The sequence below is a fragment of the Myotis daubentonii genome, chromosome 3, assembly GCF_963259705.1.
Source record: "Myotis daubentonii chromosome 3, mMyoDau2.1, whole genome shotgun sequence".
NCBI lineage: Eukaryota > Metazoa > Chordata > Mammalia > Chiroptera > Vespertilionidae > Myotis > Myotis daubentonii.
The window spans coordinates 219346655-219370890 of NC_081842.1; the positions used below are offsets into that span (position 1 = coordinate 219346655).

At 69.4% G+C, this 24236-nt stretch overlaps 1 protein-coding gene across 1 annotated transcript; it reads left to right on the forward strand.

Moving 5' to 3' along the window:
- Positions 1 to 507: 507 nt before the first annotated feature.
- LOC132229811 (cilia- and flagella-associated protein 74-like) lies at positions 508 to 23175 on the forward strand. The gene is made up of 32 exons (XM_059686261.1): positions 508 to 983; positions 1528 to 1638; positions 1881 to 1983; positions 2538 to 2695; positions 3532 to 3748; positions 4789 to 4947; positions 5722 to 5895; positions 6235 to 6353; positions 7298 to 7364; positions 7529 to 7618; positions 9080 to 9244; positions 9622 to 9736; positions 11148 to 11215; positions 11593 to 11715; positions 12870 to 12991; positions 13418 to 13546; positions 14381 to 14468; positions 14923 to 15096; positions 15762 to 15895; positions 17424 to 17700; positions 18728 to 18823; positions 19459 to 19601; positions 20195 to 20329; positions 20487 to 20596; positions 20703 to 20758; positions 20909 to 21028; positions 21332 to 21487; positions 21651 to 21780; positions 21921 to 22075; positions 22193 to 22549; positions 22696 to 22830; positions 22943 to 23175. Exons 1-32 carry the CDS (start codon positions 508 to 510, stop codon positions 23042 to 23044), a joined length of 4764 nt encoding a protein of 1587 aa, XP_059542244.1. The 3' UTR covers positions 23045 to 23175.
- The last annotated feature ends 1061 nt before the right edge of the window (positions 23176 to 24236 follow it).

Here is a 24236-nt window from a genome sequence, read left to right on the forward strand (position 1 = left end):
AAGCCAGTGGCCAAGAGGCCCAGGCCGGCGGTCACTTGGAAGCAGGGGGACAGGGCAGGGCTCCCCGGGGAGGCAACTCCAGGCTGGGACCCCAGTGACAAAAGCGAGCCGCTGGCAGAGACGGGGAAGGAGCATTGTGGGCGCAGAGAGGGGCGTCCTGGGGACCTGCAGGGAGGGGCAGGGTGCCCTCGGGGCTGGGCCTGCCCAGGTGAGGAGGCCACGCGGGGGTCTCGGCCGCCCACCCCCTGCCCCACCCCTGCCCGCTCACCTCTGCAGCGGGATCCGATCTGAGATCAGGGCTGGGCTCTGGGTCGGCGGCGCCGCAGCCGCAGGAGGCCAGGGAAGAGAGAGAGAGCCCACAGCTGGGCTCAGCTGCTGTCCTTCCTCCTGCCCCCAGCCCGTGGGCCTGCCGCTCCGAGGGGCTCGCGGCGGGGAGCGGCCCCACCTGGAGAAGCGCCGCGGGGCCCACGGGGAGCCGGGGGGGGGGGGCGGGGGGTCTCCGTGGGGATGGCAGGCCAGGCGAAGGCACCGCTGAGCCTCAGAGGGGCCTGGGGTGCGTGGCCTCCAGGCGCCCGGGGGCCCGGCCCTGACGTGTTCCTGACGCGTTCCGTCCTCCTTCGCTGTGCAGTGCAGCGTGGGCCGCCTCCGGCCGCGTCCCAGGGCCTCCTCTCGGAGCTGGAGGCCGAGAGGGACCCCCAGGCGAGAAGCCAGGCCTCGCCGAGGGAGAGCGCGTGGTGGGCGCTCCTGCGGGGGGGGCGGGGGGGGGGGCGCCACCACAGTGCCCTCGCCCACACACCGCCCTCCTCCGCCAGGAACGCCGCCTGGCCCGTCACCCCCCTGCAGGGGCAGCCGGAGGGCCCGCAGCCGGCCGCGGAGGAGCGGGAGGCCTCGGGGAGGCGCCTGCGGGAGCAGGCGGCCCAGCAGCTCTCCAAGGAGAAGGAGGCCTGGGGCAAGACGGAGCGGAACCGGCTGCTGAGGGTCAGGTGGGCCGGACGCGGGCCCTGCCCCTGCCCGAGTCCCTCTCGTCCACCTCACATCGCTGTCCCTCCCGGACCCCCTTCCCCTCGGGCTCCCCGTCCTCCCGAGGCTCCGCCCTGGGCTCCGAGCGGAGAGCGCCCCCAGGTGTGTCACAGCCAGGGACCCAGCACCCCGCCCGAAGGATGCACGTCCTCCTCCAGCCCCTGCGCACGCGTGTGTGTGCGTGTGTGCGTGCGTGTGTTTATGTGTGCGTGCATGTGTGTGCGCGTGCATGTGTGTGCGTGCGTGTGTGTGCGTGTGTGTGTGTGTGCGCGTGACCACCCTCACCGCTCAGCGGCTCTGTCTCCGTCCACGGGCCCCACTCTCTAAAAACCAACCCTGGGCCACCCCCTTCTGCCGCCCACGTGGGGCCCAAGCCCAGGTCCGCACCCACGGGGTCCTGGTTCCTGGGCTCCCTCGGCCGGATCCAGGCTCCCGGGGGCTCCACGGCGCTCACGGCCCGCGTCCTGCCGGGGCCGCGGCAAGAGCTGGAGCCGGCCTGTCTCGCAGGAGGTCCACGCACCTGCAGAAGGAGCACGGGCTGCGGCACCTGAAGCTGGTGGAGGACGCCAGGCGGAACCACTGGGTGGCGGTGAAGTTCCTGAAGGCCTCGCTGGGCAGGTAGCGCCCTCCCGGCGGGCGGGCGGGCGGGCGGGGGAGGCTGGCACGCGGGCGGCCCCGCCTCCATCTGTCCTTGAACCTCACCATCACCCCCAAACGAGAATAAAAGTGTGCGTTTCGCTTCGAGCTGCGTGCCCGCGTGTCCAGAGCAGGGACACGTCGGCTTCGGTCCACGTGGCCTCGGTTCCCTTCCGTCCCACACGCCTGCCTGCGGGCGGCCGTTCACGGTGCCCGCTCCCCAGGGTGCAGGAGCAGGAGCGGCGGCGGGAGCGGGAGGCCCGCGAGCAGGTGCAGAGGCGCATGGACGCCGTGCTGGCCCTGAAGAACAGCATCACGGCCAACCGGGTAGGCCCCCCCACCGCCCCCACCCCCTCCAGCCGCACCCTCAGGCCCCGTGGGGCGAGCTGTCCGCACCCTGCCCACCTTCCCGAACCCCCTCCCGGCCCCCCGGCCCCCCCGGAAGTGCCCCCCACGTCCTCGTCTCAAGACTCAGTGCTCCCGGGGGACACACCCTGTGTCCGGCCAGCCTCCTCGTCAGGCACAGGTCGGCCGGAGGACAGCAGCACGGCCCGCCCTCCACCGGCCTGGCCCTGTGGGGAGGCCTGTGACCAGGTTCCAGGGGTCGGGCCTCCCTGGAGGAGGTGACCCCCCGGGGCTCAGCATGTGCAGTTAGGCCAGGGAAGCCGGGGGGGGGGGGGCGGGGGGGGGGAGAGCCTCTGTAAAGGCTCAGAGGCAGGAGGGAGCACGGGGGGGGGGGAGCAGGTGGGCAGGAAGAGCAAGGGCGCAGAGGTGAGCGTGGCTCCGTGTGCAGGCGTGCCCATGTGTGTGCAGGCGTGCACGTGTGTGTGCCGGCGTGCAGGCCCTGCTAGTGCTGTGACCTCTGTGTGTTCTGTCCCAAGGAAACGCTCCGGAAGTTTCAAGCGTGGGGCCAGGCCAGGGCCGAGCTGGCTGCGCAGAAGGCCCGGGCGGAGAAGCAGGCGATCCTGGCCCAGGGCGGGAACGCTTTCAAGCTCCTCTTCCACCAGCACCGGCGCCAGGAGCTGGAGGCCCAGAAGCGGTGAGGCCCCCAGCGGTGCCGGCCTGACGGGGGGCGGGGGGGGTGCTTCTGCCTCTGCCTGAGCCCCCCCCCGGGACAGGCCTGTGGGATGCAGCCTGAGGCTCCAGTCCCCCTCCACCCGGTCCTGCCAAGCCCTCCCTGCCCGGGCCCCTGGGCTCAGGGCCCAGCCCCTCCCACCCGTGTGCCCGGGCGCTGCTCCCGCCACCAGCCTCCCCCACCCACTCTCTGTCCCTTCCTGGGGCGGAGGCCGCCGGGCTCGTCTTCAGCCTTGGGCACCCCTTTCCGGCCCCCCCAGACCATAGCTCAGCGCGGCTGTCACTCACCCCGAGACAGCCCTTGGGCCCTGCGAGGTCCCCGCCACCGCTCCCGGGCCACACCGGCCCGGAGAGGAGGCCCCACAGGTGGCCCACCCAGGGGTCCTGCAGGAGTGCTCGCTCAGGCCCGGGTTCCTGCCTGTCCTGTCCTCCCACCCACCCACCCCCCTTCCCAGCTGCTAGCATCCACCCAGGTGTGGCCTCCTGGTCCGCTCCCCGGGACAGCGGCTCTTGTCCAGGCATCTTGGTGCCTGAGCATCACCCCACCCCCAGGCCCTTCGTCTGGGGCAGAAGGGGGGGCAGGAGGAGCAGCTGGAGGGAGCGGGCGCGTGCGGAGCCTCAGGCCCTGATGCTGCCTCCTGTGTGTGCGCCTCAGTGGGGCTCCCCGGCGCCAGCAGGAAGCTCAGGAGGGGCGAGGCCCCTGTTTGCTGTGGGGACTGGACGGGGTGGAGGTTCGAGTCCTGGGCTCCCCGGAGCAGGGGGCCCAGCCGCCCGCCTGCTCCGAGCCGCCGCCCTCCCCAGCGCCTTCGAGGAGGGGCAGACGCTCAGGAAGCACGAGATTGTGGGTCGGCTTCTGAAGGAGGAGGCTGAGGAGAGCAGGAGGCGGCGGCCTCCATCACCGCCGGCCACGGCCACGGCCACGGCCACGGCCACCGCCCGGCCCTCCCTGAGGACCAAGACCTGGGACTACCTGGCCGACGTCAGCGAGGGGAGGGCGCCCGGGACTCCCGGCCCAGTGGTGAGCCCCGCGGGGAGCAGAGGGCCCAGCGGGCACGGCGCTGGGCGGCGACCTGGGGACGCGGCGGCACCTCCCCGTGCGTGGATCCCTCCCCTCCCGGTTCTCCCGCTTCTTCCCGGGGGCGGGGGCCCGCGCTGGGCAGCCTGGCCCTCGTGGTCCCTCTGAGGGGCTCAGGGTAGCGGCAGGGCTCAGCTCCGCGGCAGGTGGTAGCGGCGGCCACGTGTCCACCTGGGAGCCGGCCTGTCCCGGGCGACGGCTCGGGGGTGAGGGGCGGGACCCAGGACCTGCGCCTGTCAGCCACGGGAGCCACGGGAGCCACGGCTCGGGCCACTTCCCGCCCCAGTTTACGGGCCAAGACGGAAGGTCAGCCGGGGGCCAGGGCCGACTTGTGCCCCACCCCCCACATGCGGAGACGGCAGCTTTCCCCTCCGCCCGTCCTCACCCCCTCCCTCCGTCCTCCCTCCACACTGGGGGCCGTCTGCCCGCCTCTCCGAGGGTGTGGGCAGGGGCAGGAGCCGCTCCTGAGCCTGGCGGGCACTTTCGATTCTGCCCTGTGACCGCTGTGACCCCAGCACCTGAAGGTCACGGTCACTGGCTTCAACACCCGCTGCGGGCAGCACCCTCCGGCTTCCCCTCCGTGCATTTCAGCTCTTTTCCTGTTTCCCAGGCCCGTCTGGGCTCCCCGGCACCTGCCCTGCTCCCCTCCCGCAGCCGCCCGGGGCCGCCCTCTGCGTCCTGTCTGGCTCGGAGCCCCGGCTCTGTCCCATCACCACCGGGCGTTTCGGGGTGTTTTCCGGGAAAACCAGAAATGCCAGCCGCTCGGGGTCAGGCAGGACACGGCACAGCCGGCCGCAAGGGGGGTGGCCTCGCGGGCATTGGAGGAAACGCCCAGCGTGGAGATGCGCGCGGTGTCTTTGAAATGGAAAAGCCTGCAATGGGGGCTCCGGTCGGCGGAACGCGGAAGAGGGGGGCCCTGACCCCGTTCCCTTCTGGCTGCTGGTCCCTGTTCCCGCAGCGGCCGCTGTGCTCCCCCCCGACAGGAGAGCGCCAGCCTTCCCCTCGCCAGCCGCTCCGGGCTGATGCCAGCCGTCTCCAGCGAGTCCATCCAGGGCGCCTCCGGCAGCCTCAGCTGGGAAGACCAGACGCTGGTGGAGCCGGAAATCTGCGGGCTCTGGAACCAGGGCCACAAGGCGCACGAGGTACCTGCTCTCACACGTGACGTGCGCGTCGCCGGCCCGGCCCTCCCCGCCGTGGGCTCCGCGGGGACGCGGTCGGGCCTCCCGTGTGGGGACGGGTCCTAGTTTAGTTCTGCTCGGTCCTCGGGAAAGAGCTTCCAGAAAAGGCACAGGTTCAGAACGTCCTTTGAAAGCCTTTTTCAAGGGACGTGCTCCGTGCCGAGCCCTGGCCTCCTGGCCCTGAAGGAGCAGGCACAACTCGAGCGGCCAGGCGGTCAGCCTGTGTGCGGGGAGCTCCCAGGACAGCGGCGGCCGCCACGGCTCTGTCCCTGCACCGGCAGCTGCGGCCAGGCCACACACGCGCGGTGCTGTTGCCGTAAAGGCGAAGCCGCGCTGGTTCCGGGGAAGCTGGGCTGAGGGGGCCCGAGACACAAGGGCGGGACCTGAGCCAGGCCCAGGAGGGCGTTGGGCACCTGGGGACGGGCCCCCCGGCCGGGGCAGCGAGGGCCGCAGGACACCCAGCTCCTCGGCCGGGACTCACAGAACTTTCAGGGAGGCGGCCCTGGGGCCGGACGGTCCCCGAGGCAGGAGGCCCCCTCTCCCTGCCTCTGTGCCGGGTTTGCCGCCACCTCCCGAAAACCTGCTGGGGTCCTGGCCGGTCTCGTCTTCTCTTCCTCCGAAGGGAGGCGCCCGCCTGGCTCACGTCGGGGTTCCCTGGTGACCCCTGCACGGGACGCGCCTCCCTCTGCCCTGGGCCAGGCCTTGCCTCCGGCCCAGGCTCTGTCCCTGTGACCCCAGGTGCCCAAGGAGGAGGTGGACCGCAAGCCGGTCGGGGGGACGAAGATGGAGAAGGACATCCTGGCCCGCACCGTGGAGCAGCTGCGGAGCAGGGTGGTCCACAAGCAGGTGGCCTCCGGGCGCGAGTTCAAGGGCTGCCCCTTCAACAGCAAGCCCAAGCTCATCCACTTCAAGGCGAGCCGGGGCCCTGGTGCAGGGGGGACCGGCTCAGGCCGCCTCGAGGGGTGTGGCTTCTGAGGGTCCTATTGCAAAGGGAGAGAGGACAGGCCTCCGTCTCTGCAGGGGAGGGGCTGGGGGCGCCGGGATGCACCCAGCCCTGGGCCCTCCGCTGTCCAGCTGCCACCCCAGCTCCCCCTGGGGTCCCCGGGAGCTGCTTCCTGCTCTGACTCAGGCGAGCCCGGCACCCCTCACCCTGCTCAGCGGGCCACAGAGGGGCTGCCGTGGGGGGTGGGGCCTCACCACACCTGTCGGCCCCGGTCGCCCAGGCGCGAGGGTAACGCTCCGTGTCCCCAGGACTTCGACATCGGCAAAGTGTACAAGAAGAGGATGACGCTGATCAACGCCACCTACACCATCAACTACTGCAAGCTGGAGGGCGTGGACGAGCACCTGCGGGACTTCATCCACATCGCGTGAGGGGGCGTGCTGCTCACTCAGGCCCCCAGCCCCCCTGCCCCCCCCCCCCGCCGCCTCCCCACCTCCCTGCACCTGCGGGACTTCATCCACATCGCGTGAGGGGGCGTGCTGCTCACTCAGGCCCCCAGCCCCCCCGCCTCCCCCCCCCCCCCGCCTCCCCACCTCCCCGCACAGGCGGGGCAGCCGTTTTCTCAGACCTGTGAACAGCTCCCGGGGTCAGAGCTCCGGACAACTGCTCACCCAGGACCTCTGCTGCCCTGGCCCCACGCTGCGGCTCGCTGCCCTCTGTGGCCGTGTCGCACTGGCTGCCACGACCTCTCACTGAGGCTCTCCCTGCACTTGCCGTGCTTCTCGCTTCTAAAAGCTCTAAGTTCTCCTTCAAACGGCCCCGTTCCCTCCTGTGCCCGTAACCCCCTGGGCGGTGACCCCTTGGCCCAGGCCCCGGTCTGCCTGGTCCTGCTGCCCGGCCTCCGCTCGGCCCCACCCCTGGGCCTGCCCTCCCCGGGGGGCTGGGACCCGCCACACGGCCAGGGGCAGGTTCCTGATGAAGCCAGCCCTTCGGTCAGACCCGACCTGGGACAGCAGGCCACAGCCCCTGACTCCACGTCCTCTGGGCCGCTGCAGCCCCGTTTCTGGAACTTTCCCTGACATGGGGCTCCCTCCCTGGCATCGCCCTCACCCTGGGCCCTCGGTGCCCAGGGCAGCAGTGGCTGTGGCCGCTGCCACCTCATGGCCGTCCCCTCCGCCCGCCCGCCCGCCCACCCGCTCACACTCGGGACAGTCAGGTGGCACCGGGCGCCCTGCGGGCGAGTCCTGGGAGGCGCGGGCGCAGCACTGGGGCAGGCGGGAGGCCCAGGGCCTGGCCACCCGTCGCAGTCACCGTCGGCGCTGTGGGCGGTTGCGGGCGGGAGATTAACCGCGGCCATGTCTGTGCCCGCAGCTTCGACCCCCCTGGCCCCATGTCGGCCGGCATGTCCTGCGAAGTGCTGGTCACCTTCAAGCCCATGGTGAGAGGCGGCTCCGGACAGGGGGGGGGGGGGGGGCGGCCAGGCCGCCCGGCACACCTGTGCCGCCCTCGGGGCCCAGCTCGCGGCAGGCGGCAGGCGGCCGGCCGGGCTGCGGGGCGTTGCGGGGAGTCACCCACGCGTGCCCCTCCGGTTTTATTTTTCAGGTCGAGAAGGACCTGGAGGGAAGGATCTGGTTTCTGGCGCAGACGGGCCGGTTTTCTGTCCCCCTGAAGTGCTCCATCAAGCAGTGCTCCGTGCGTCCCAGGCCGAGCGGAGGGGGTCCTGGAGGGGGGAGGTTCTATCGGGGTCTCTGTCGCTTCCCCCCTGCCCTGAGACACACCCCATGCTGGGCGGAGCCCAGACCCAGGGCCCAGGGTCAGGGAGCCCCCAGGCTGTCGCTCTGCGCTCTGGGCCCTCATTTAGTCTCCGCCTCCGCCGCGTCCTGGGCTTTCAACAACCGGAAGTTTGCGCCTTGGACGGTTCACCCATTCTGTCACCCCCTCCTCCCCCGCAGCGGCCACCGGCCTCGCTGTGGTCCGCGCCTGTGGACCCCACAGCCTGAGGCCCGACCGCCCTGTCTCTGTGGGACTCACGCGGCCCACTGCCTCCAGGCCCCTCCTTTCCGACTGAGGGACAGCCCATCCAGCTCAGCCGTGCTCCCCACAGGGCTGCTCCCCACAGGGCTGCTCCCCCCAGGGCTGCTCCCCACAGGGCTGCTCCCCCCAGGGCTGCTCCCCACAGGGCTGCTCCCCCCTGGGCTGCTCCCCACAGGGCTGCTCCCCACAGGGCTGCTCCCCCCAGGGCTGCTCCCCACAGGGCTGCTCCCCCCTGGGCTGCTCCCCCCTGGGCTGCTCCCCACAGGGCTGCTCCCCACAGGGCTGCTCCCCCCTGGGCTGCTCCCCCCAGGGCTGCTCCCCCCAGAGCTGCTCCCCACAGGGCTGCTCCCCACAGGGCTGCTCCCCCCTGGGCTGCTCCCCACAGGGCTGCTCCCCCCTGGGCTGCTCCCCCCAGGGCTGCTCCCCCCAGGGCTGCTCCCCACAGGGCTGCTCCCCACAGGGCTGCTCCCCCCAGAGCTGCTCCCCACAGGGCTGCTCCCCCCTGGGCTGCTCCCCCCTGGGCTGCTCCCCACAGGGCTGCTCCCCACAGGGCTGCTCCCCCCTGGGCTGCTCCCCCCAGGGCTGCTCCCCCCAGAGCTGCTCCCCACAGGGCTGCTCCCCACAGGGCTGCTCCCCCCTGGGCTGCTCCCCACAGGGCTGCTCCCCCCTGGGCTGCTCCCCCCAGGGCTGCTCCCCCCAGGGCTGCTCCCCACAGGGCTGCTCCCCACAGGGCTGCTCCCCCCAGAGCTGCTCCCCACAGGGCTGCTCCCCACAGGGCTGCTCCCCCCTGGGCTGCTCCCCACAGGGCTGCTCCCCCCTGGGCTGCTCCCCCCAGGGCTGCTCCCCACAGGGCTGCTCCCCACAGGGCTGCTCCCCCCAGAGCTGCTCCCCACAGGGCTGCTCCCCACAGGGCTGCTCCCCCCTGGGCTGCTCCCCCCTGGGCTGCTCCCCCCAGGGCTGCTCCCCCCAGGGCTGCTCCCCACAGGGCTGCTCCCCCCTGGGCTGCTCCCCACAGGACTGCTCCCCCAGAGCTGCTCCCCCCAGGGCTGTGGAGGGCAGGTGGGTTCAGCGCGGGCTGCTGCCTGGCCCAGTCACCCTCCCGCTGGCGTCTCTTGGCAGCTGTCCCTGGACAAGGAGCTCATCAACTTTGGCAGCTACGTGGTGGGCGAGACCGCATCCCGGGTCATCACCCTGTCCAACATCGGGGCCCTGGGCACCGGGTTCCGGGTCCAGCTGGAGTCCGAGCCCTGCGAGCTGGAGCTGAGCCAGTCGCCCGTGAGAGTGGTGAGTGTCCTGTGCCCAGGGCACCAGGGAGAGCAGCGGGGATGCCGGAGGCTGGGCACTGGGCTGAGGGGCGGGCCCCAGGGCACCAGGGAGAGCAGCGGGGATGCAGGGAGGCTGGGCACTGGGCTGAGGGGCAGGGCCCCAGGACGGGCGCCAGTGCCTGTGAGGTCCAGGAGGAGCCGGAGCGGCCTGGGGGGCATGGCGCTGGCACAGCAGGAGCCAGCAGCACCCGCCCCGGTCGGGCTGGGCTCCCGTGTGAGTGCGAGGCAGTGCAAAGGTGTGAGTGCGAGGCGGTGCAAAGGTGTGAGTGCGAGGCGGTGCAAAGGTGTGAGTGCGAGGCGGTGCAAAGCGCCGGCACAGGGTCTGCTCTCTTGTAGAACAGCCTCTACACCTACGACGAGAGAGGCCTGTATGAAAAAGTCCTCCCCATCGAGCAGCGGCCCGAAGGCAACGAGCCCTCCCTGATGGAGCAGGACACGATGCGCAGCCCAGGTGAGGGCGCGGACGTGCGGGGGGGGGGGGGGGGGGCAGGACCCGGGTGCAGACAGCTGAGCGGGGCAGGTGGGTGGCCCCGGCCCCGGCAGCGCTGCAGCCCCCCTGGCATGAGCCGCCCTGAGGCCCTGTGGTGCCTCCTGGAGGAAGGTGCAGGGTTAGCCCTCGGAGACAGGAATCTGGCGATGGGAGGACGGAGTGGGCAGCAGGCTTCCGGGAGGTCCTGGCTTTAGCTCTGGCTCCTCACACCCGGGAAGGTCCTCACTGGGACATGTGAGGAGCCCTGCCCAGGGGTGCGCAGCCTGGGACGAAGGGGGAGGAGGAGACGGGGGGGGGGGGGAGCTCGAGGCTCCTGCTGGTGTCGCTGGAGGCACAGCCACCAGGGCCCTGGGCTCGGTGCAGAGAGCACCTGGCACATGGCAGTTGGCGGGGCCCGGCCCTGCGCTGAGGAAGGACAGGGCCCTGCAGGCGGACACGGCAGCACGGCCTCCTCACCTCCCTTCACAATGCTTCCAGACTCAGCAGTCCCCTCCACCAGGTCACCAGACAATAGCAGGCATGGGGGGGAGTCTCTGAGATGGTGGGGAGCCGCTGCCCGCCTGGGCCCTGGGCGGCACCCCTGCCCCTGGCCGCAGTCCACAGCCTGCCCTCCCCCTGCACCAGCGTCCCTCCCGGCCGGCCATGCTCCTCAGCACACATCCTGCTGTTCGCTCATCTTAACACAAACCCCCTCGAGTCCTTGTCCCCTCCTCCTGCTGGAAGTGAACCCCAAAGCCTGGCTGGGGTGCTCTCTCCTCTCAGGCTGCTGCGCCCACCTCCCCCTCACTGGGCTGTGGGCAAAGCCACCCCCTTCCTGCTCCCACGGGGCCCCCCTTCCTGCTCCCACGGGGCCCCCCTTCCTGCTCCCACGGGGGCCCCCCTTCCTGCTCCCACGGGGCCCCCCTTCCTGCTCCCACGGGGCCCCCCTTCCTGCTCCCACGGGGGCCCTCTTCCTGCTCCCACGGGGCCCCCCTTCCTGCTCCCAAGGTGGCCCCCCTTCCTGCTCCCACGGTGGGCCCCTTCCTGCTCCCACGGGGCCCCCCTTCCTGCTCCCACGGGGCCCCCCTTCCTGCTCCCACGGGGGCCCCCTTCCTGCTCCCACGGGGCCCCCCTTCCTGCTCCCACGGGGGCCCTCTTCCTGCTCCCACGGGGCCCCCCTTCCTGCTCCCAAGGTGGCCCCCCTTCCTGCTCCCACGGGCCTCCCATGCTCAGAGCAGCAGGTGGTGCAGAGCAGGGCAGGATCTCACCCCGACACCAGCTCCCCAGGGCCCCCTGGCCCAGCAGGAGGGTAGGGGTGACCGTGTCTCGGGGTGCGCACAGCTTTGCCCTCCCACTGGGCCAGTCCTCACATCTGAGGCGCCTCCTCTTCCAGAATCAGAGGATGTGAGCACCGTCCTGCACATCTTCTCTGAGGAGCAGATGGAGATCACGCTGGGAGAGGTGCGCCAGGCCCCGCCTCCTGGTCTGCTGGCCCCCCTGGGAAGGCGGCCCTTCCGCGGACCAGAGCCGCCACTGGGAGCCTGCTGGGCCAGTAAAGCAGGGCAGGGCAGGGCAGGGCAGGGCAGGGAAGGGCAGGGAAGGGCAGGACAGGGAAAGGAAGGGAAGGGCAGGGAAGGAAAGGGCAGGGAAGGGAAGGGAAGGGAAGGGAAGGGAAGGGAAGGGAAGGACAGGACAGGGCAGAGCAGTGAAGGGCCAGGCTTTGTGGCAAGAAGACACCCCAGGCGCCGGTGCTGCCACCACTGGCCTCAGGGGCACGCCGTGGGAGGCCTGGGCGGCTCCGTGGAACAGGGAGCCTGAGGCCCGCACGCCTCCGGCAGGTCACAGAGGGCTATATCGGCCCCTTCAGCTCCATCAAAGTGCCCATTGTCTTCTCCCCGGTCACCCCCGGCACCGTCCAGAACAGGTTCCAGTTCACCTTCAAGAACCAGCAGTGCCCGACGGTGAGTGTCCTGCAGCCGCCCCGTGCACAGCTCAGCACACACGCCTCCCCGTGCGCCTGCCCCCGGCCATGCGGCAGCGCACGCCTCCCACACTCAGGCAGCTGGTGGTCGCAGGGACAGTTGGCACCCAGAGCCAACAGTGACACATGTCCACACCCATGTCCATGGGGACATGCACACACATGCCTACACGGGTGTACATCCACCTACATGTGTGTCCACACACATACGGACATGTGTTTGTGGGCACACAGTCACGTGCATGTGTCCACACGTGTCCACACGTGCATGTTTCCATATGCATGCTTGTACACACATGTGCACGTGTTCACGCATACAGCCTTTGCTCTAAATCCCTAGAAATGTCTTTCTTAATTTCCAAGTAGTTAAATTTTCTTTCATTAGTTCTTATCGTTTATTTTTTACGACTATGAAAGTACGCTCAGATAATACACTGTGCAATCTCTCCTCCTTTTTTAAAATTTGTTAAAGTTTTCTTTGTGACCAGAGGTGATGACTGTGAAGACGAGGAACAGATCTGTTGGCCGGTTACTCCCGTTCCCCGTGCCCCTCCCGCCCTTACCTTGTGGGCCCCCCCCCAGCCCCCCATCTGCGCAGACGGCTCCCGGCACGTTGGGTCCAGGGCGAGGGCCCTTGCTCACGGCCACGCGCTGTGCGTCTCAGGCCCACTCCCTCCCGCACGGAGCTGGGCCGTGCCTGCCGTCGGGGGCGCCGCCTCCCTCTGTCCCCCCAGCACAGCCACCCTGTGATCACCGCTTTGAATCTTTTTTTTTTAATATATTTTTATTGATTTCAGAAAGGAAGGGAGAGGGAGAGAGAGAGAAGCATCCATGATGAGAGAGGATCATTGATCGGCCGCCTCCTGCACGCCCCACACTGGGGCTGGAGCCCACAGCCCAGGCCTGTGCCCTGACGGGGAATCGAACCCTGACCTCCTGGTTCCTAGGCCAACGCTCGACCACTGAGCCCCCCGGCCGGGCTGTTTGAAAATCCTTATAGTAGAGAATGTTCTTAATTCCACGCTGAGAAGTGCCCTGGACCCCAGGCAGGGCCAGGGCAGCCTGTCCCGTGTCGGCTGGCCGGTCGGCGCCCGCTGCCCGCAGCCACGTGTTCAGTTCTCTCTTCCCATCTAGTTACACTTCCAAGCCATCGGTGTGGCGGTCGACGTGCCGGTCTGGGTGCCCAAGTCCATCGTGGACCTAAAGATATGCATGTTCGACCGGCTGTACCAGGACACCATCCAGGTCCACACCCGGTGAGAGTGCGCCTGGGCTCGGGCCGGCTGGGCAGCGAGAAGCACGAGGAGGCTCCTGGAAGCCCTTCCAGGGCCCAGGGCTCCCAGGACCAGGTCACAGGGCCCGCCCAGCGGGACCCCCCCTTCCTGTAGCTGAGAGGCCTGTGGGTGAGCGGGGAGGGCGGCCCTGGGGAGCGGGGGCTCCAGGAACTAGCCGTGATGGGGGCACGGCGTCAGGAAGCCCTCGTGGTGTTTTCATTCAGGAGAATTCTCACCTGACGTCGGGGCGGGAAGGCGAGCCCCTGAGAGGCAGGGCTGGGAGACCCTGGCTGTGACGTCAAGGCGCAGCTTGGCGTGGGGGTGCCCGAGCGCCCTGGGGCGGGTGGTGAGAGCTGACAGGCCCAGCGGGCACTGAGCCGCACGGTCCCGGCCCCCCTCCTGCGGCAGGTCGAAGGCGGCCCTGCGTCTGAAGTTCGAGGTGTGCAAGGAGCTCAGGGGCCACATGGAGCTCCTGCCAGAGACGGGCTACATCCAGGCCCTGTCGACCTACTCGGTGCAGCTCAAGTTCCTGCCACGGTGAGCGCCGAGTGCCGGGCACGGGCCGGCTGGGTGGGGTCCCAGGCGGAGACGGGAGGCGGTGCCCGGGTAGCTCCGTGCGCTGTATTTCCCGCCTCCGGTAGCTCCTGCTGGTTTACTCACTTTACTCTGGAGAGGGCAGGGCAGAGCGGTTTGTTGTCGCCGTATTGATGCGTTCACTGGCTGCTGCTTGTCTATGCCCCGGCCGGGCCCAAACCTGCACCCTGGCCGAAGCCGGTTTGGCTCAGTAGATGGAGCGTCGGCCTGCGGACTGAAGGGTCCCAGGTTCGATTCCGGTCAAGGGCATGTGCCTGGGTTGCGAGCACATCCCCAGTGGGAGTGTGCAGGAGGCAGCTGATCGATGTTTCTCTCTCATCGATGTTTCTAACTCTCTATCTCTCTCCCTTCCTCTCTGTAAAGAGTCAATAAAATATATTTTAAAAAAAAACAAAAAAACCTGCACCCTGGCGTGTGGCGATGAAGCTCTAACCAGCTGAGCTACCAGCCAGGGCTAATTGCAGGAATTAAAAGCACCACCAGATTAAAAATACATATATATATATATAGAAATATTTAAATAAAAAATAAATCAGCCTGCGGACTGAAGGGTCCTGGGTTCGATTCCCAGTCGGGACACAGGCCCGGGTTTGGGGGGCGTGCAGGCGGCAGCCAATTGATGATTCTCTCTCCCTCTCCCTCCCTCTCTGACATCACACACACACACACACACACACACACACACACACACGTGTGTGCACCTCTCAGGTCAGTTTCACTGGCGTTTCCCAAAATATAAACGAGAGGAGCAGGTGCGAGCGGCGCCGTCTCTCGCAGACACACGCTCCCAGAGGACGCGGGCAAGTACTTTGACAGGGAGAGCCGGATTCTGGAGGCCCCGCTGACCATCCGCGTGGCTGACCAGGTCTGGGGGGCCTCCCTGGGGTTTGGGAAGCGGGGGCTGCTCTGGGAGTTGGGCCCCGGCAGGTTTCCAGTCGCCAGGCCTCACAAGGCGGCCCCTGCCGGGGAGAGGCAGGTGGGGAGTGTGGGTCAGCGGGGCTGGGAGCTCCCCAGGCTGCGGGCGGTCCCAGCACCCAGACCCCATGTGCCACACACACACCTGCTCACACTCACCACCCACCACTGACCTCACACCCAGACCGCAGTGCGCGGGCATGCGCATCCTCAGGACACGCACACACGTGCTCACTCCCGCGTCTCCCATTGGCCCCTCTGTTACAGCGGCATCCACGTCCTTGCAGGTTGGGTGGCAGAAGAGGGGGTTCCCTGAAGGGCGAGCCGTGTCCGTGAGGGCCCCGCGGCCGCAGCGAGACTCCTGGTGGTCCGTGACTGGCATGTGCTGGCCCTTTGTCCGTCAGGTCAAGCCCATAGAGTTCACCGTCCACGCCACCGTCACCACCTCGGACCTGGAGCTCAGCCCCTTGGAGGTGGACTTCGGCCACTGCACCATCTACGAGGCCACCAGGACCCCGGTCAGCGTCTGCAACCTCTCCCTCCTGCCCCAGGAGTTTGGGTTCGTCGGGGTCCCCAAGGTACGTCCTGGGGGCAGGGACTGAGTCAGGAAGCTCTGGGCACAGGTCAGGTGACTGCTAACCCAGAGTCCACGCCGCCTCCCCCTCCCTGCCCTCCACGCCTCCCTCCCCACTCCTCTGCCCGGCTCTCTCTGCTCGTCCCTCTCTCCGTCCCCCTGCCTTTCTCCATCCCTCCTCGCTCTCCTTCTCTGGCCGCTGCCCCCACAGACTCCAGATCCTCTGCCTCCCTTCCTGCCAGACGAGGCCTCTCCCTGGCTGCCCGTCCTCTCCTGGAGCTGCCCCTCTGTAGACCTCACCGTCCATCACACTACACACATGTGCTCACATGCACACACTCACATGCACGCTCACAGCATGTGCTCACGTGCAGACCCTCACATGCACACTCACAAGCATGTGCTCAATGCTCAAATACACAGGCACAGCATGTGCTCACATGCACGCAGACGCGTGCACAGACATGCACATGCTCACAGGCATGGAGACACACACGCAGACACTCACATGTGCACAGACACGCATGCGCTCACATGCACGCAGCCGTGCTCGCACACTAACACGGGCACCTGCGTGCACGTCACTGCCGCGCCAGCCCGTGTGCGCAGTCCCCGTGCCGCGCCCGCAGCCGCTGTGCGTTCTCCCTGGGGCCCGCGGCTCCCGTGCAGTTTGTGGACATCCAGCCCAACGACGGCTTCGGGACGATCCTGCCCCTGGAGACCGTGGAGCTCGACCTCATCTTCCAGCCCACGAAGGCCAAGGAGTACAACTTCGAGCTCGTCTGCAAGTCGGAGATCAACCGGTGAGCGAGCGGGGGCGGGGGGGGGGGGGCCGGCGCGGGGCTGGCTGTGGGCTCCTCAGACCTGGCACGGATGCCTGGGCCTTTGAGGGTAAGTGTGGGTGTGCATGTGTGGACGTGTGTGCATGGTGTGCCTGTATGCATGTGAGTGTAGGCACATGTGAGTTCACATGACTGTGCATGTGCGGGCATATGTCTGAGTGTACGTGTGTATGCGTGTGTGGTGGGCATGTGTGAGTTTGTGTGGGTATGTGGGTGCGTGTGAGCTCCGTGTGGCTGGGGCATGTGTGGACACGTGTGGACACGTGTGCGTTCGTGCGTGCAGAGATGTGCATGTGTGTGAGAGTGTGGGTGCACATGAACACACATGTGGGCCGGACGGAGGACCTGAGTGAGAGGCAGAGGACCCAGAATCCTGTGGGAGACATGCTACATGTGAGCTCGTGGCCCGTGAAGAGAGGCGCTCACGGGTGAGTGGCGCCGGGGAGCACCCTGTCCCGCGGGAGGAGCGAGGCCGCACGCCCGTCACGGGGGCCTGGGCCAGCGGGGCCTGGAGGAGAGCGTGTCCGCGCAGCGCTCCGCCGTCGCCGTGCCGCTCAGCTGCCTGCGCCCGAATACGAGCCGCGGGCGGTGGAGCGTGGGCATCAGAGTCCACGGGCAACGTCTCCGTGTGTGGCACGGCCGTCACCACGAGAGTGACGGGCGGCAGCATCGCCCCGCACGGCGTCCGGTGCCTGCGGCCGGGTGGAGCGGGCCCCGCGCAGAGGAAGTGCGGACGGAGCTCCCGGGTGAGCCGTGTCCGTCCCCTGCGACGCCGGGGGCAGGCCGCTTGCTGTGCCGTCGGGTCCCGGGCTGATACCCGAGGAGCAGTCTCTGTCTTATTTTCTCTAATGTCAGTGAACGTTTCACCAAAGAAGCCAGCAATTGCTCCTTAGCACCGCTCGGCCATGTGACTAACATGTTAACTGTCACTAAGCTGTGCCCAGAGCCCTGCCACGTAGCCCAGCTGGTTAGAGCTTCTTCCCGAAACGCCGAGGGGGGTCAATCCCCGGTCAGGGCACAGAGGAGAACCAACCAGCGAGTCCATCGCTGAGGGAGCCGCAGACGCTGCCTCTGTGTGTGTAAGGGGGGGGGGGGGGCGGGGGGGAGCACAGGGCCGCACAGCAGCTTCGAAGTGCATTGCCGTTAACGGCGGGTTGTGAGCCAAGCCTGTGACACTGTGTCGTCCTGGGCGCCCGGCGCTGAGCCACCCGCACCCAGAGCCCCCTGGCCAGGCCGCAGAGGGACCCGCGCCGAGCCACCCGCACTCAGCCGCCTGGCAGGCCGCAGAGGGACCCACCACAGCCACCCGCACCCAGAGCCGCCTGGCCAGGCCGCAGAGGGACCCGCGCCGAGCCACCCGCACCCAGAGCCGCCTGGCCAGGCCGCAGAGGGACCCGCCCCGAGCCACCCGCACTCAGCCCCCTGGCAGGCCGCAGAGGGACCCGCCGCAGCGGGTGCCCGGCTGACCCGTCCCCCCGGCCGCTCGCAGGTGCTTCAAGATGACGTGCCGGGCTGTGGGCGTCCACCCGCCCCTGCAGCTGTCCCACTACCAGGTCAAGTTTGCGGCCACCGCCCTGTACGACATGTCGGTGGCCGCCCTCCACGTGATCAACGCCCACGTGAGCATGAACTCGCTGACCCACTCCGTGCCCCGCATCGGCTCCGAGGAGGCCTGCCCCGTGGGGCCCACGTCCTTCCAGTTCCTGCTGCCCCCCGACTCGCCCATCACCATCTCGCCCTCGGTGGGGACGGTGTTGCCAGGAAAGGTGGGTGTGGGCCTGGCTCGGCCCACCTGACGCAGCAGGCGTGGGGTCCGCTCTCCCCTCCTGCAACCCAGGCCGGTCAGGGGCCTCTGTGGCCAGCGAGCTCAGCCAGGGAGAGGCCAGCCCTGCCGGGCAGGGGCACCACGCTGTCCCCCGGGCACTGGGCTGGGCTCGGGCAGTGCAGCCAGCGGGGCACAGAGGCCTGGTCACCAGGAGCACAGGTGTCTGTCTGTCCACTGGGTTGGTCCCGGGTCCCCCGACTCCGCTTTTCCCAGTAAAGCAGAGAGCCCGCCCCCAGGACCTCAGAGAGCGAGGGGGACTGTGGAGAGGACTGTGTGAGGGGCACGTGGGGGGAGCGGGGGGGGTGGGACCCCCCGGGTTCCAGTAAGTAGGGTTATGTAAAAGGCATTGCGTTAACTGCACATACTGCTTAGGGAACGGCCTGCAAAGGGTTATTACGGGGCCCCTCTCAGTCCCCCTCTCCATCCCCCTCTCCCTTTCCCTTCCCTCCGTCTCCTCCTCTCTCCCCTGCCTCTCCCCTCTCCCCTGCCTCCCCCCTCTCCCCTGCCTCCCCCCTCTCCCCTGCCTCCCCCTCTCTCCCTCTCTCTCTCATCCTCCACACGCCACACCCCTGCCTGACACGCGTCGCGCACCTTTGCTGTGCGGCCCAGGGAGCCCACTGAGCTGTGGAGCCGGCTGTGCTGGTCGTGGGCAGGTCAGGGTGGAGGAACTCACCCCCGCATCCCAGAGGCTGAGAACAAAGTTTCCTTCCTCATTCATGTCGTGGGAGGTGGGCCGGGTCCTGGCCCACCGGGCTGCCTTCACGGGCCCCGACCCACATGGGCAGCCCACCCTGCCTTCCAGGAGGGAGTGGTCAGGGAGGCCTTCCCGGAAGGGGCGTGCTGCACTGAAATCCCAAGGAGAGTCACACGCAGGACCTTGGAGGGGAGCCAGGGAGCGGGGGGCAGTGGGTGCTGGGACGGGCAGGGTGCCCGCAGGGCCGGCTCTGCCCTCGACCCTCTCCCCCCAGAAATGCCTGGTCCAGGTGACCTTCCGGCCCGTGCTGTCCAACGAACTGATCCGCCAGCAAGCCATCCGTGCCCAGGCTAAAGACGGGGAGGCCAAAGTGCGCGGGGCTCGGAGAGGCGGGTGTGGGCGCAGGCTCCGCAAGGACCACCCCTCCCCTCGAGGCCCTTGGCCAGGCCCCAGGCCAGGAGCGTGGGCAGCTGTTTGCTGTTTCCAGGGGCTACCACTTCTCCTTGGGCGGCCCCTCCCTCCTCCCTGGAGAGCACCCCCTGAGGGCGGACCCCAGAGGTGGCTTCGGAGCAGGGGGGGCCTCCCCTCCCTGAGTCTGACCAGAGGGAGGACTGGACACAGCAGAGGAGCAGGGTCCACGGGCAGCCTCTGACCCGGCGAGGGGCGTGGACCGGCTGAGGGGGACCCTGAGAGAGGGGACGCCCCCAGGGCACGGGCAGGGCCAGGCTGCCCAGACCTGCAGGGGCAGGAGGGCCGGCCCGAGGCCTGGAGGACTGTGCGCACTGCCCAGCGCTCTGTCAGCCCCTCCTGGCGACGCTCTGCCCTCCTGGTGCCTCGTCCCCTGGGCACAGGGAGGTCGGCTCCTCCGGACACTCACTCGTCCTTGTGGCCCCAGACCCTGCCCCGTCTTCCTGAGGGAGCCACTTGGGGTGTGGGCGCCGTCCCCTGCACAGCCCTGGCCGCCCTGAGGTGGGGCAGCCCCTCAGCCGGCCTCTTGCCTCACAGTCCCACAAGGAGGCGGTCACGCCTCGGAGGGACCGGCGGCGGGTGTCCATGTCCCTACTGCGGATGCACAGCCGGGAGCGCCCCTCCCGGGCCTCCGCCTCCCGCGCCGCCCCCCCGCCGCAGAAGCAGGAGATCAAGATCAGGTGGGCAGGCCCCCACCCCCCCTTCCCTCCCCTTCCCTCCAGGCCACTGCAAGGGGACCCCGCGCCGCCCCCCCTTCCCTCCAGGCCCCTGCGAGGGGACCCCACGCCGCCCCCAGCCTCCCCACAGACCCCTACCCTGGAAGTCCTGGCTGCATCCAGGCCCTGCCTCGGCCCCAGGCGCTCCCTCCCTGGGTGTGGGCTGCCCAGGCCCCAGGGCTGGTCCCTGTGAACAGTCTCCCTCCAGGGCTCCCACATCCCAGCTCAGCAGCCCCCCCCCCCCCCGCCTCCCGCCTACCCGGTCCAGAGTGAGCCCCAGAGAGCCCAGTGGGCCGTGGCTCGCCTGCCAGCCTGGGCCTTTGCCTCCGGCTCCAGGAACCTGCTCTCTGGCCAGGCTCCTGAGCAGGACTTGGGGTCAGGGGCGGCCCCACAGGGATCAGGGAAGGTGGGATGTCAGCTGGTCTGACGACCGGCACAGCCCATGTGGCCCCCACGGGGCCCGGGCCCTGAAGAGCAGGCGCTGTGTGGACCATCCGGGGAGGGGGGGGGGGCCAGGTGGGCACGGGCGCAGGTGCCACTGGCCGGCCTTGTTCCAGCTCCGAGGAGTACCAGGTGGCCCGGGCCACCCTGGCCAGGACGTTCCAGGGGAGGTTTGACAAGATCGTGGTCCCCTGCGTCGTTGCCAGTGGCGACATCCAAGACAGGAAGGGGACGGAGCCCCTGAGCTTCAGGTGCGGGGCCCTGGCCTGGGCGGGGGTGGCCGGTCAAAGGTCACTCTCCCTCTTCTGCTCCGACCCAGGCCCAGGTCCGGAGGGGGGCGGGGCCAGGGCTGGGGTCGGACTGGGGGCCTGGGCACAGGGCCTTCAGACGCCCTGCCTGCCCGCCCAGCCCCCACAACACCCTGTTCCTGGAGCTGTGGTGCCCGGCGGTGGCCCCGTCCATCATCGTGACGTCTGACAAAGGGCACACCATCTCCAACTTCGGTGACGTGGCTGTAGGTGAGTCCTCATTGGGCCCGGCCCCCCCTCCCCCAGGAACCCGGCCCCCAGGAACCACCTGGCCCCCAGGAACCCGGCCCCCAGGAACCACCTGGCCCCGTTCCAGGTCACCGGAGCATCAAGAAGGTGAACATCCAGAACATCTCCTCCGAGGACCTGGCCGTATCCTTGTCCACGCTCAGCGCGGGCCTGCGGGGTGCAAGGGGGGCCTGCGGGGTGCGAGGGGGGCCTTCAGGGGTGGGAGGGGGGCTGCGGGGGGTGGGAGGGGGGCTGCACCTGGCCTCTGGCCCCCCCTTGACTCTGGGCCCTCAGGTGGACTTCTCTGTACTGAACCCCAATGGCCCCTTCCACCTGCTGAACCCCATCAGCAAGCTGCCTGCGGGGGACACCCAGGACCTGGTGCTGTCCTTCTCCCCCCATGAGAGCAGCCTGGTGAGTCCTGGCCGCTCCCCCCCCACCCCCCACCCACTCCCACACCCCATTGCCCCGCCCACTCTGTGCCCAGGCCTGCAGCTGCCCCCTGAGCTCCAGGGCCAGCCAGTTCCTTGGCCCCGCTTTCCCCGGCAACGACCAGGGCGGTCAGAGCAGCCTCGGCTCCAGCACAGGCCGCCCGCGTCCACAGTGGAGCCCTGTGAGCGCCCTGGCCAGTGTCCGCCCCGCGCTGAGGGGCCCGGTGTCCGCTCTGAGCTGAAGGGCCCGGTGTCCGCTCTGAGCTGAGGGGCCCGGTGTCCGCAGGCCCAGGAGACGCTGGACATCATCACCAAGAGGGGCACCCTCACCCTGACCCTCCTGGGCACCGGCGTGGCCTCCATGATCACGTGCTCCATCGCAGGGGACGTCCTGAACATGGGCTACGTGATCGCCAGGGAGTCCGTCTCCTCCACCTTCAAGGTGTCCGCCCCGCCCTGGCCCCACCTCCATGCCCGTAGCCCCTGGCCTCCGCCCGCTCGGTCCTCCCACGTCGGTGCCTCTGCCAGGCTGCCCCCTGGGGCACTAGGGGGTGCGGGGGGGGGGAGATGGGGGGCAGCTCATAGGCCGCCCTGGGGCCCCACAGCTGCAGAACAACTCCTCGCTGCCCATCAAGTTCTCCGTGCAGCTGGCCAGCCTCTCCCGCTCCCGCCGCGAGGAGCTGCAGCAGCTGCCGCGGTTCCTCACCGCGCGCGCCAAGAGGACCGAGGTCGTGGGTGAGCTGCCGGGGGCCACGAGGGGGCCCGGGGTGCGGGGCGCGTGGGGGGCGGGGGGGGAAGGGGGGATTGGGGGCGGGGTGGGGGGTCGGGGGCGGGGTGCGCGACGGCCACGCCCTCCCCCCACCCCCCACCCGCAGGCACCCAGAACCACAGCGGGCAGAGCGTGTTCAGCGTGGTCCCGGTGTCGGGCGTCATGGACCCGGGCGCTGCGCAGGACTTCACCGTGACCTTCAGCCCAGACCACGAGAGCCTGTACTTCTCGGACCGGCTGCAGGTCCTGCTCTTCGACAAGGTGCGCGCGTGGCCCGTCCTCTCTCCGGCCTCTGCCGCCCCGCGCGGCCCCACGGGTGGGGGGGGGGGTGTCCGGTGGAGAGCCCCCGCGCGAGGCGGCCGCTGTGCTCTGTCCCAGAAAGTCTCCCATGACTTCCTGCTGCGCGGCGCGGCCCGCGAGCACATGATGTTCGTGGAGGGCGGAGACCCCCTGGACGTGCCCGTGGAGTCGCTGACGACGATCCCCACCGCCGCCAGCCCGGAGCGCCGGGAGGGTGAGCCTCCCAGGGCCCCTCCGCCCGCCGGGGGGCCTGCTCCGCGGAGGAGGGCTCCCCCTCGGCCCCCAACCAGCGCCTCCATCCCAGAACCTGAGGAGCTGAGGCCCATCCTGGTGACCCTGGACTACGTGCAGCTGGACACGGACACGCCGGCCCCCCCTGCCACCCGCGAGCTGCAGGTGGGCTGCATCCGGACCACCCAGCTGTCCGCCAAGAAGGTGACCCCCCAGGACCCCGGCTGGGCAGCCCAGCCCTCGTGACCTCGCCCTGCACGGGTGGGAGGGCGCCTGCGGGCCAGGCTGGGCGGGGAGCAGAGCTGGGCGCCAGCAGCCCCTTCCCCCCCCCCCCCCCCCCCCCCCCGCAGACGGTGGAGTTCAGCCTGGACAGCCTGGCGGCCCTGCAGCACAAGGGCTTCTCCATCGAGCCGGCCAAGGGCTCCGTGGAGCGTGGCCAGACCCGGACCCTCAGCATCTCCTGGGCGCCGCCCGCCGACTTCGATGTAGGTGCTTCCGACCGGGGAGGCCAGGGAGGGGCTGCAGGGTGGGCCCCGCGGGGAGGCGGGCGGGGCAGCCATCCACAGGCTGCTGTCCCCCTTCCCCCTCTCATTCCAGCCGGACCACCCCCTCATGGCGTCCGCCCTGCTGCAGCTCAGGGGCGACGTGAAGGAGACCTACAAGGTCTTCTTTGTGGCCCAGGTGCTGGCCGGTCCCTGAAGCCACAGGGCTCTCTCCGCGGAGCCCCCCAGACCCTCCTGCCCACCCTCGTGGCCCTCCCTGGTCTGTGGTCCAGACCAGACCACCCACAGGCCTGGGAGCTGGCACCCCCTGCTGGGCAGCCCTCTGTGTGACCCCACGTTCCGGCCACCCCGCCCCACAGTGCGGCTCCCTGCAGCCCACTGGGAACCAGCAGCTGGGCCAGTCCTGCCACAGCCTGCTCCAGCCTGAGCCCTCAGCCCCCAGCCCGCCCACACCTGCCCCGTGGGAGGCAGGTCTGTCAATAAACCTTCCATGTGACCCTGTGTGCAGGTGTGTGGGGGCGACAGTGGCGCACATGAGCAGTGTGGGGCGGGGGGACAGCCCTGGGGAGGCAGCCCCTCCCGCCACCACAGACAGGGCAGCCCACAAGTCGTGAGGCCCCCCGGCTCCCAGGGGCCTCAGGGGTGCCTCCTGGAAGGTGGTGCCTGGAGCGCTTGGGGGACAACCGGCCGGGCAGGGCTGGGCTGGAGGTCAGACTGGCCGGGACCCAGAGAGGCCCAGGGGGAGCGAGAAGGGGAGGAGACTCCAAAGCCCTGGGAGGAGGGAGGGGGAGGACTTAGCCCCCTCTGCTGCTCACCAGATCCTGGATCCCAGACGACCCCAAGCAAGGAGGGAGCTAATGTGGGGGACACCCAGCCAGGGCCCCGGGGAGCCAGCGCATGAGTTGGGTTCTCTTTTCTGAACTGAGTCCAGACTCAGCCTCCGGGAACCACTGGCCGTTCAAAGTAGAAGCCGCCCCCCAACCCTGGCCCAGGAGAGGTACCTGGGAGCTCCAGATGGTGCCCGCAGCCCAGCTCCATGCCGGGCACCAGGAGGGCACTGCAGCCTTTCCTGGCAGAGGCTCAGGGCGCCAGGCTGGAGCCACGTCCTCGCCCGGTCCTGGTGTCCTTGGGCCTGGAGGCCTGCCACCTCCCTCACCCAAGCTAGAGACAGTGGCCCTAGAGCGACACTTTGCAGGACTCCTGTCCGGTGGGCAGAACCAAGTTTCTTCTTACCCTCATGGGGCTGACCAGCTGGAGCCCAAGCTCCCTCCTCAGCCGGCGGTCAGAGGGGAAGGGGGTGCGGGAGGGGGGTCCTGCAGGCCCAGCCCGGCCCCAGGAGGTTCGCCCTGCAGGTGGATTCCTGCTGCCTCCTAAGGCGCCCGCAAGAG

Excerpts from the sequence above, each read along its gene's own strand:
- LOC132229811 (XM_059686261.1), top strand. The coding sequence starts at position 508 with ATGGCAGGCCAGGCGAAGGCACCGCTGAGCCTCAGAGGGGCCTGGGGT. Across the intron at positions 2,696-3,531 it reads GAGCTGGAGGCCCAGAAGCG|CGCCTTCGAGGAGGGGCAGA; the intron begins GTGAGGCCCCCA and ends CGCCCTCCCCAG. Across the intron at positions 20,597-20,702 it reads CTTCGGTGACGTGGCTGTAG|GTCACCGGAGCATCAAGAAG; the intron begins GTGAGTCCTCAT and ends GCCCCGTTCCAG.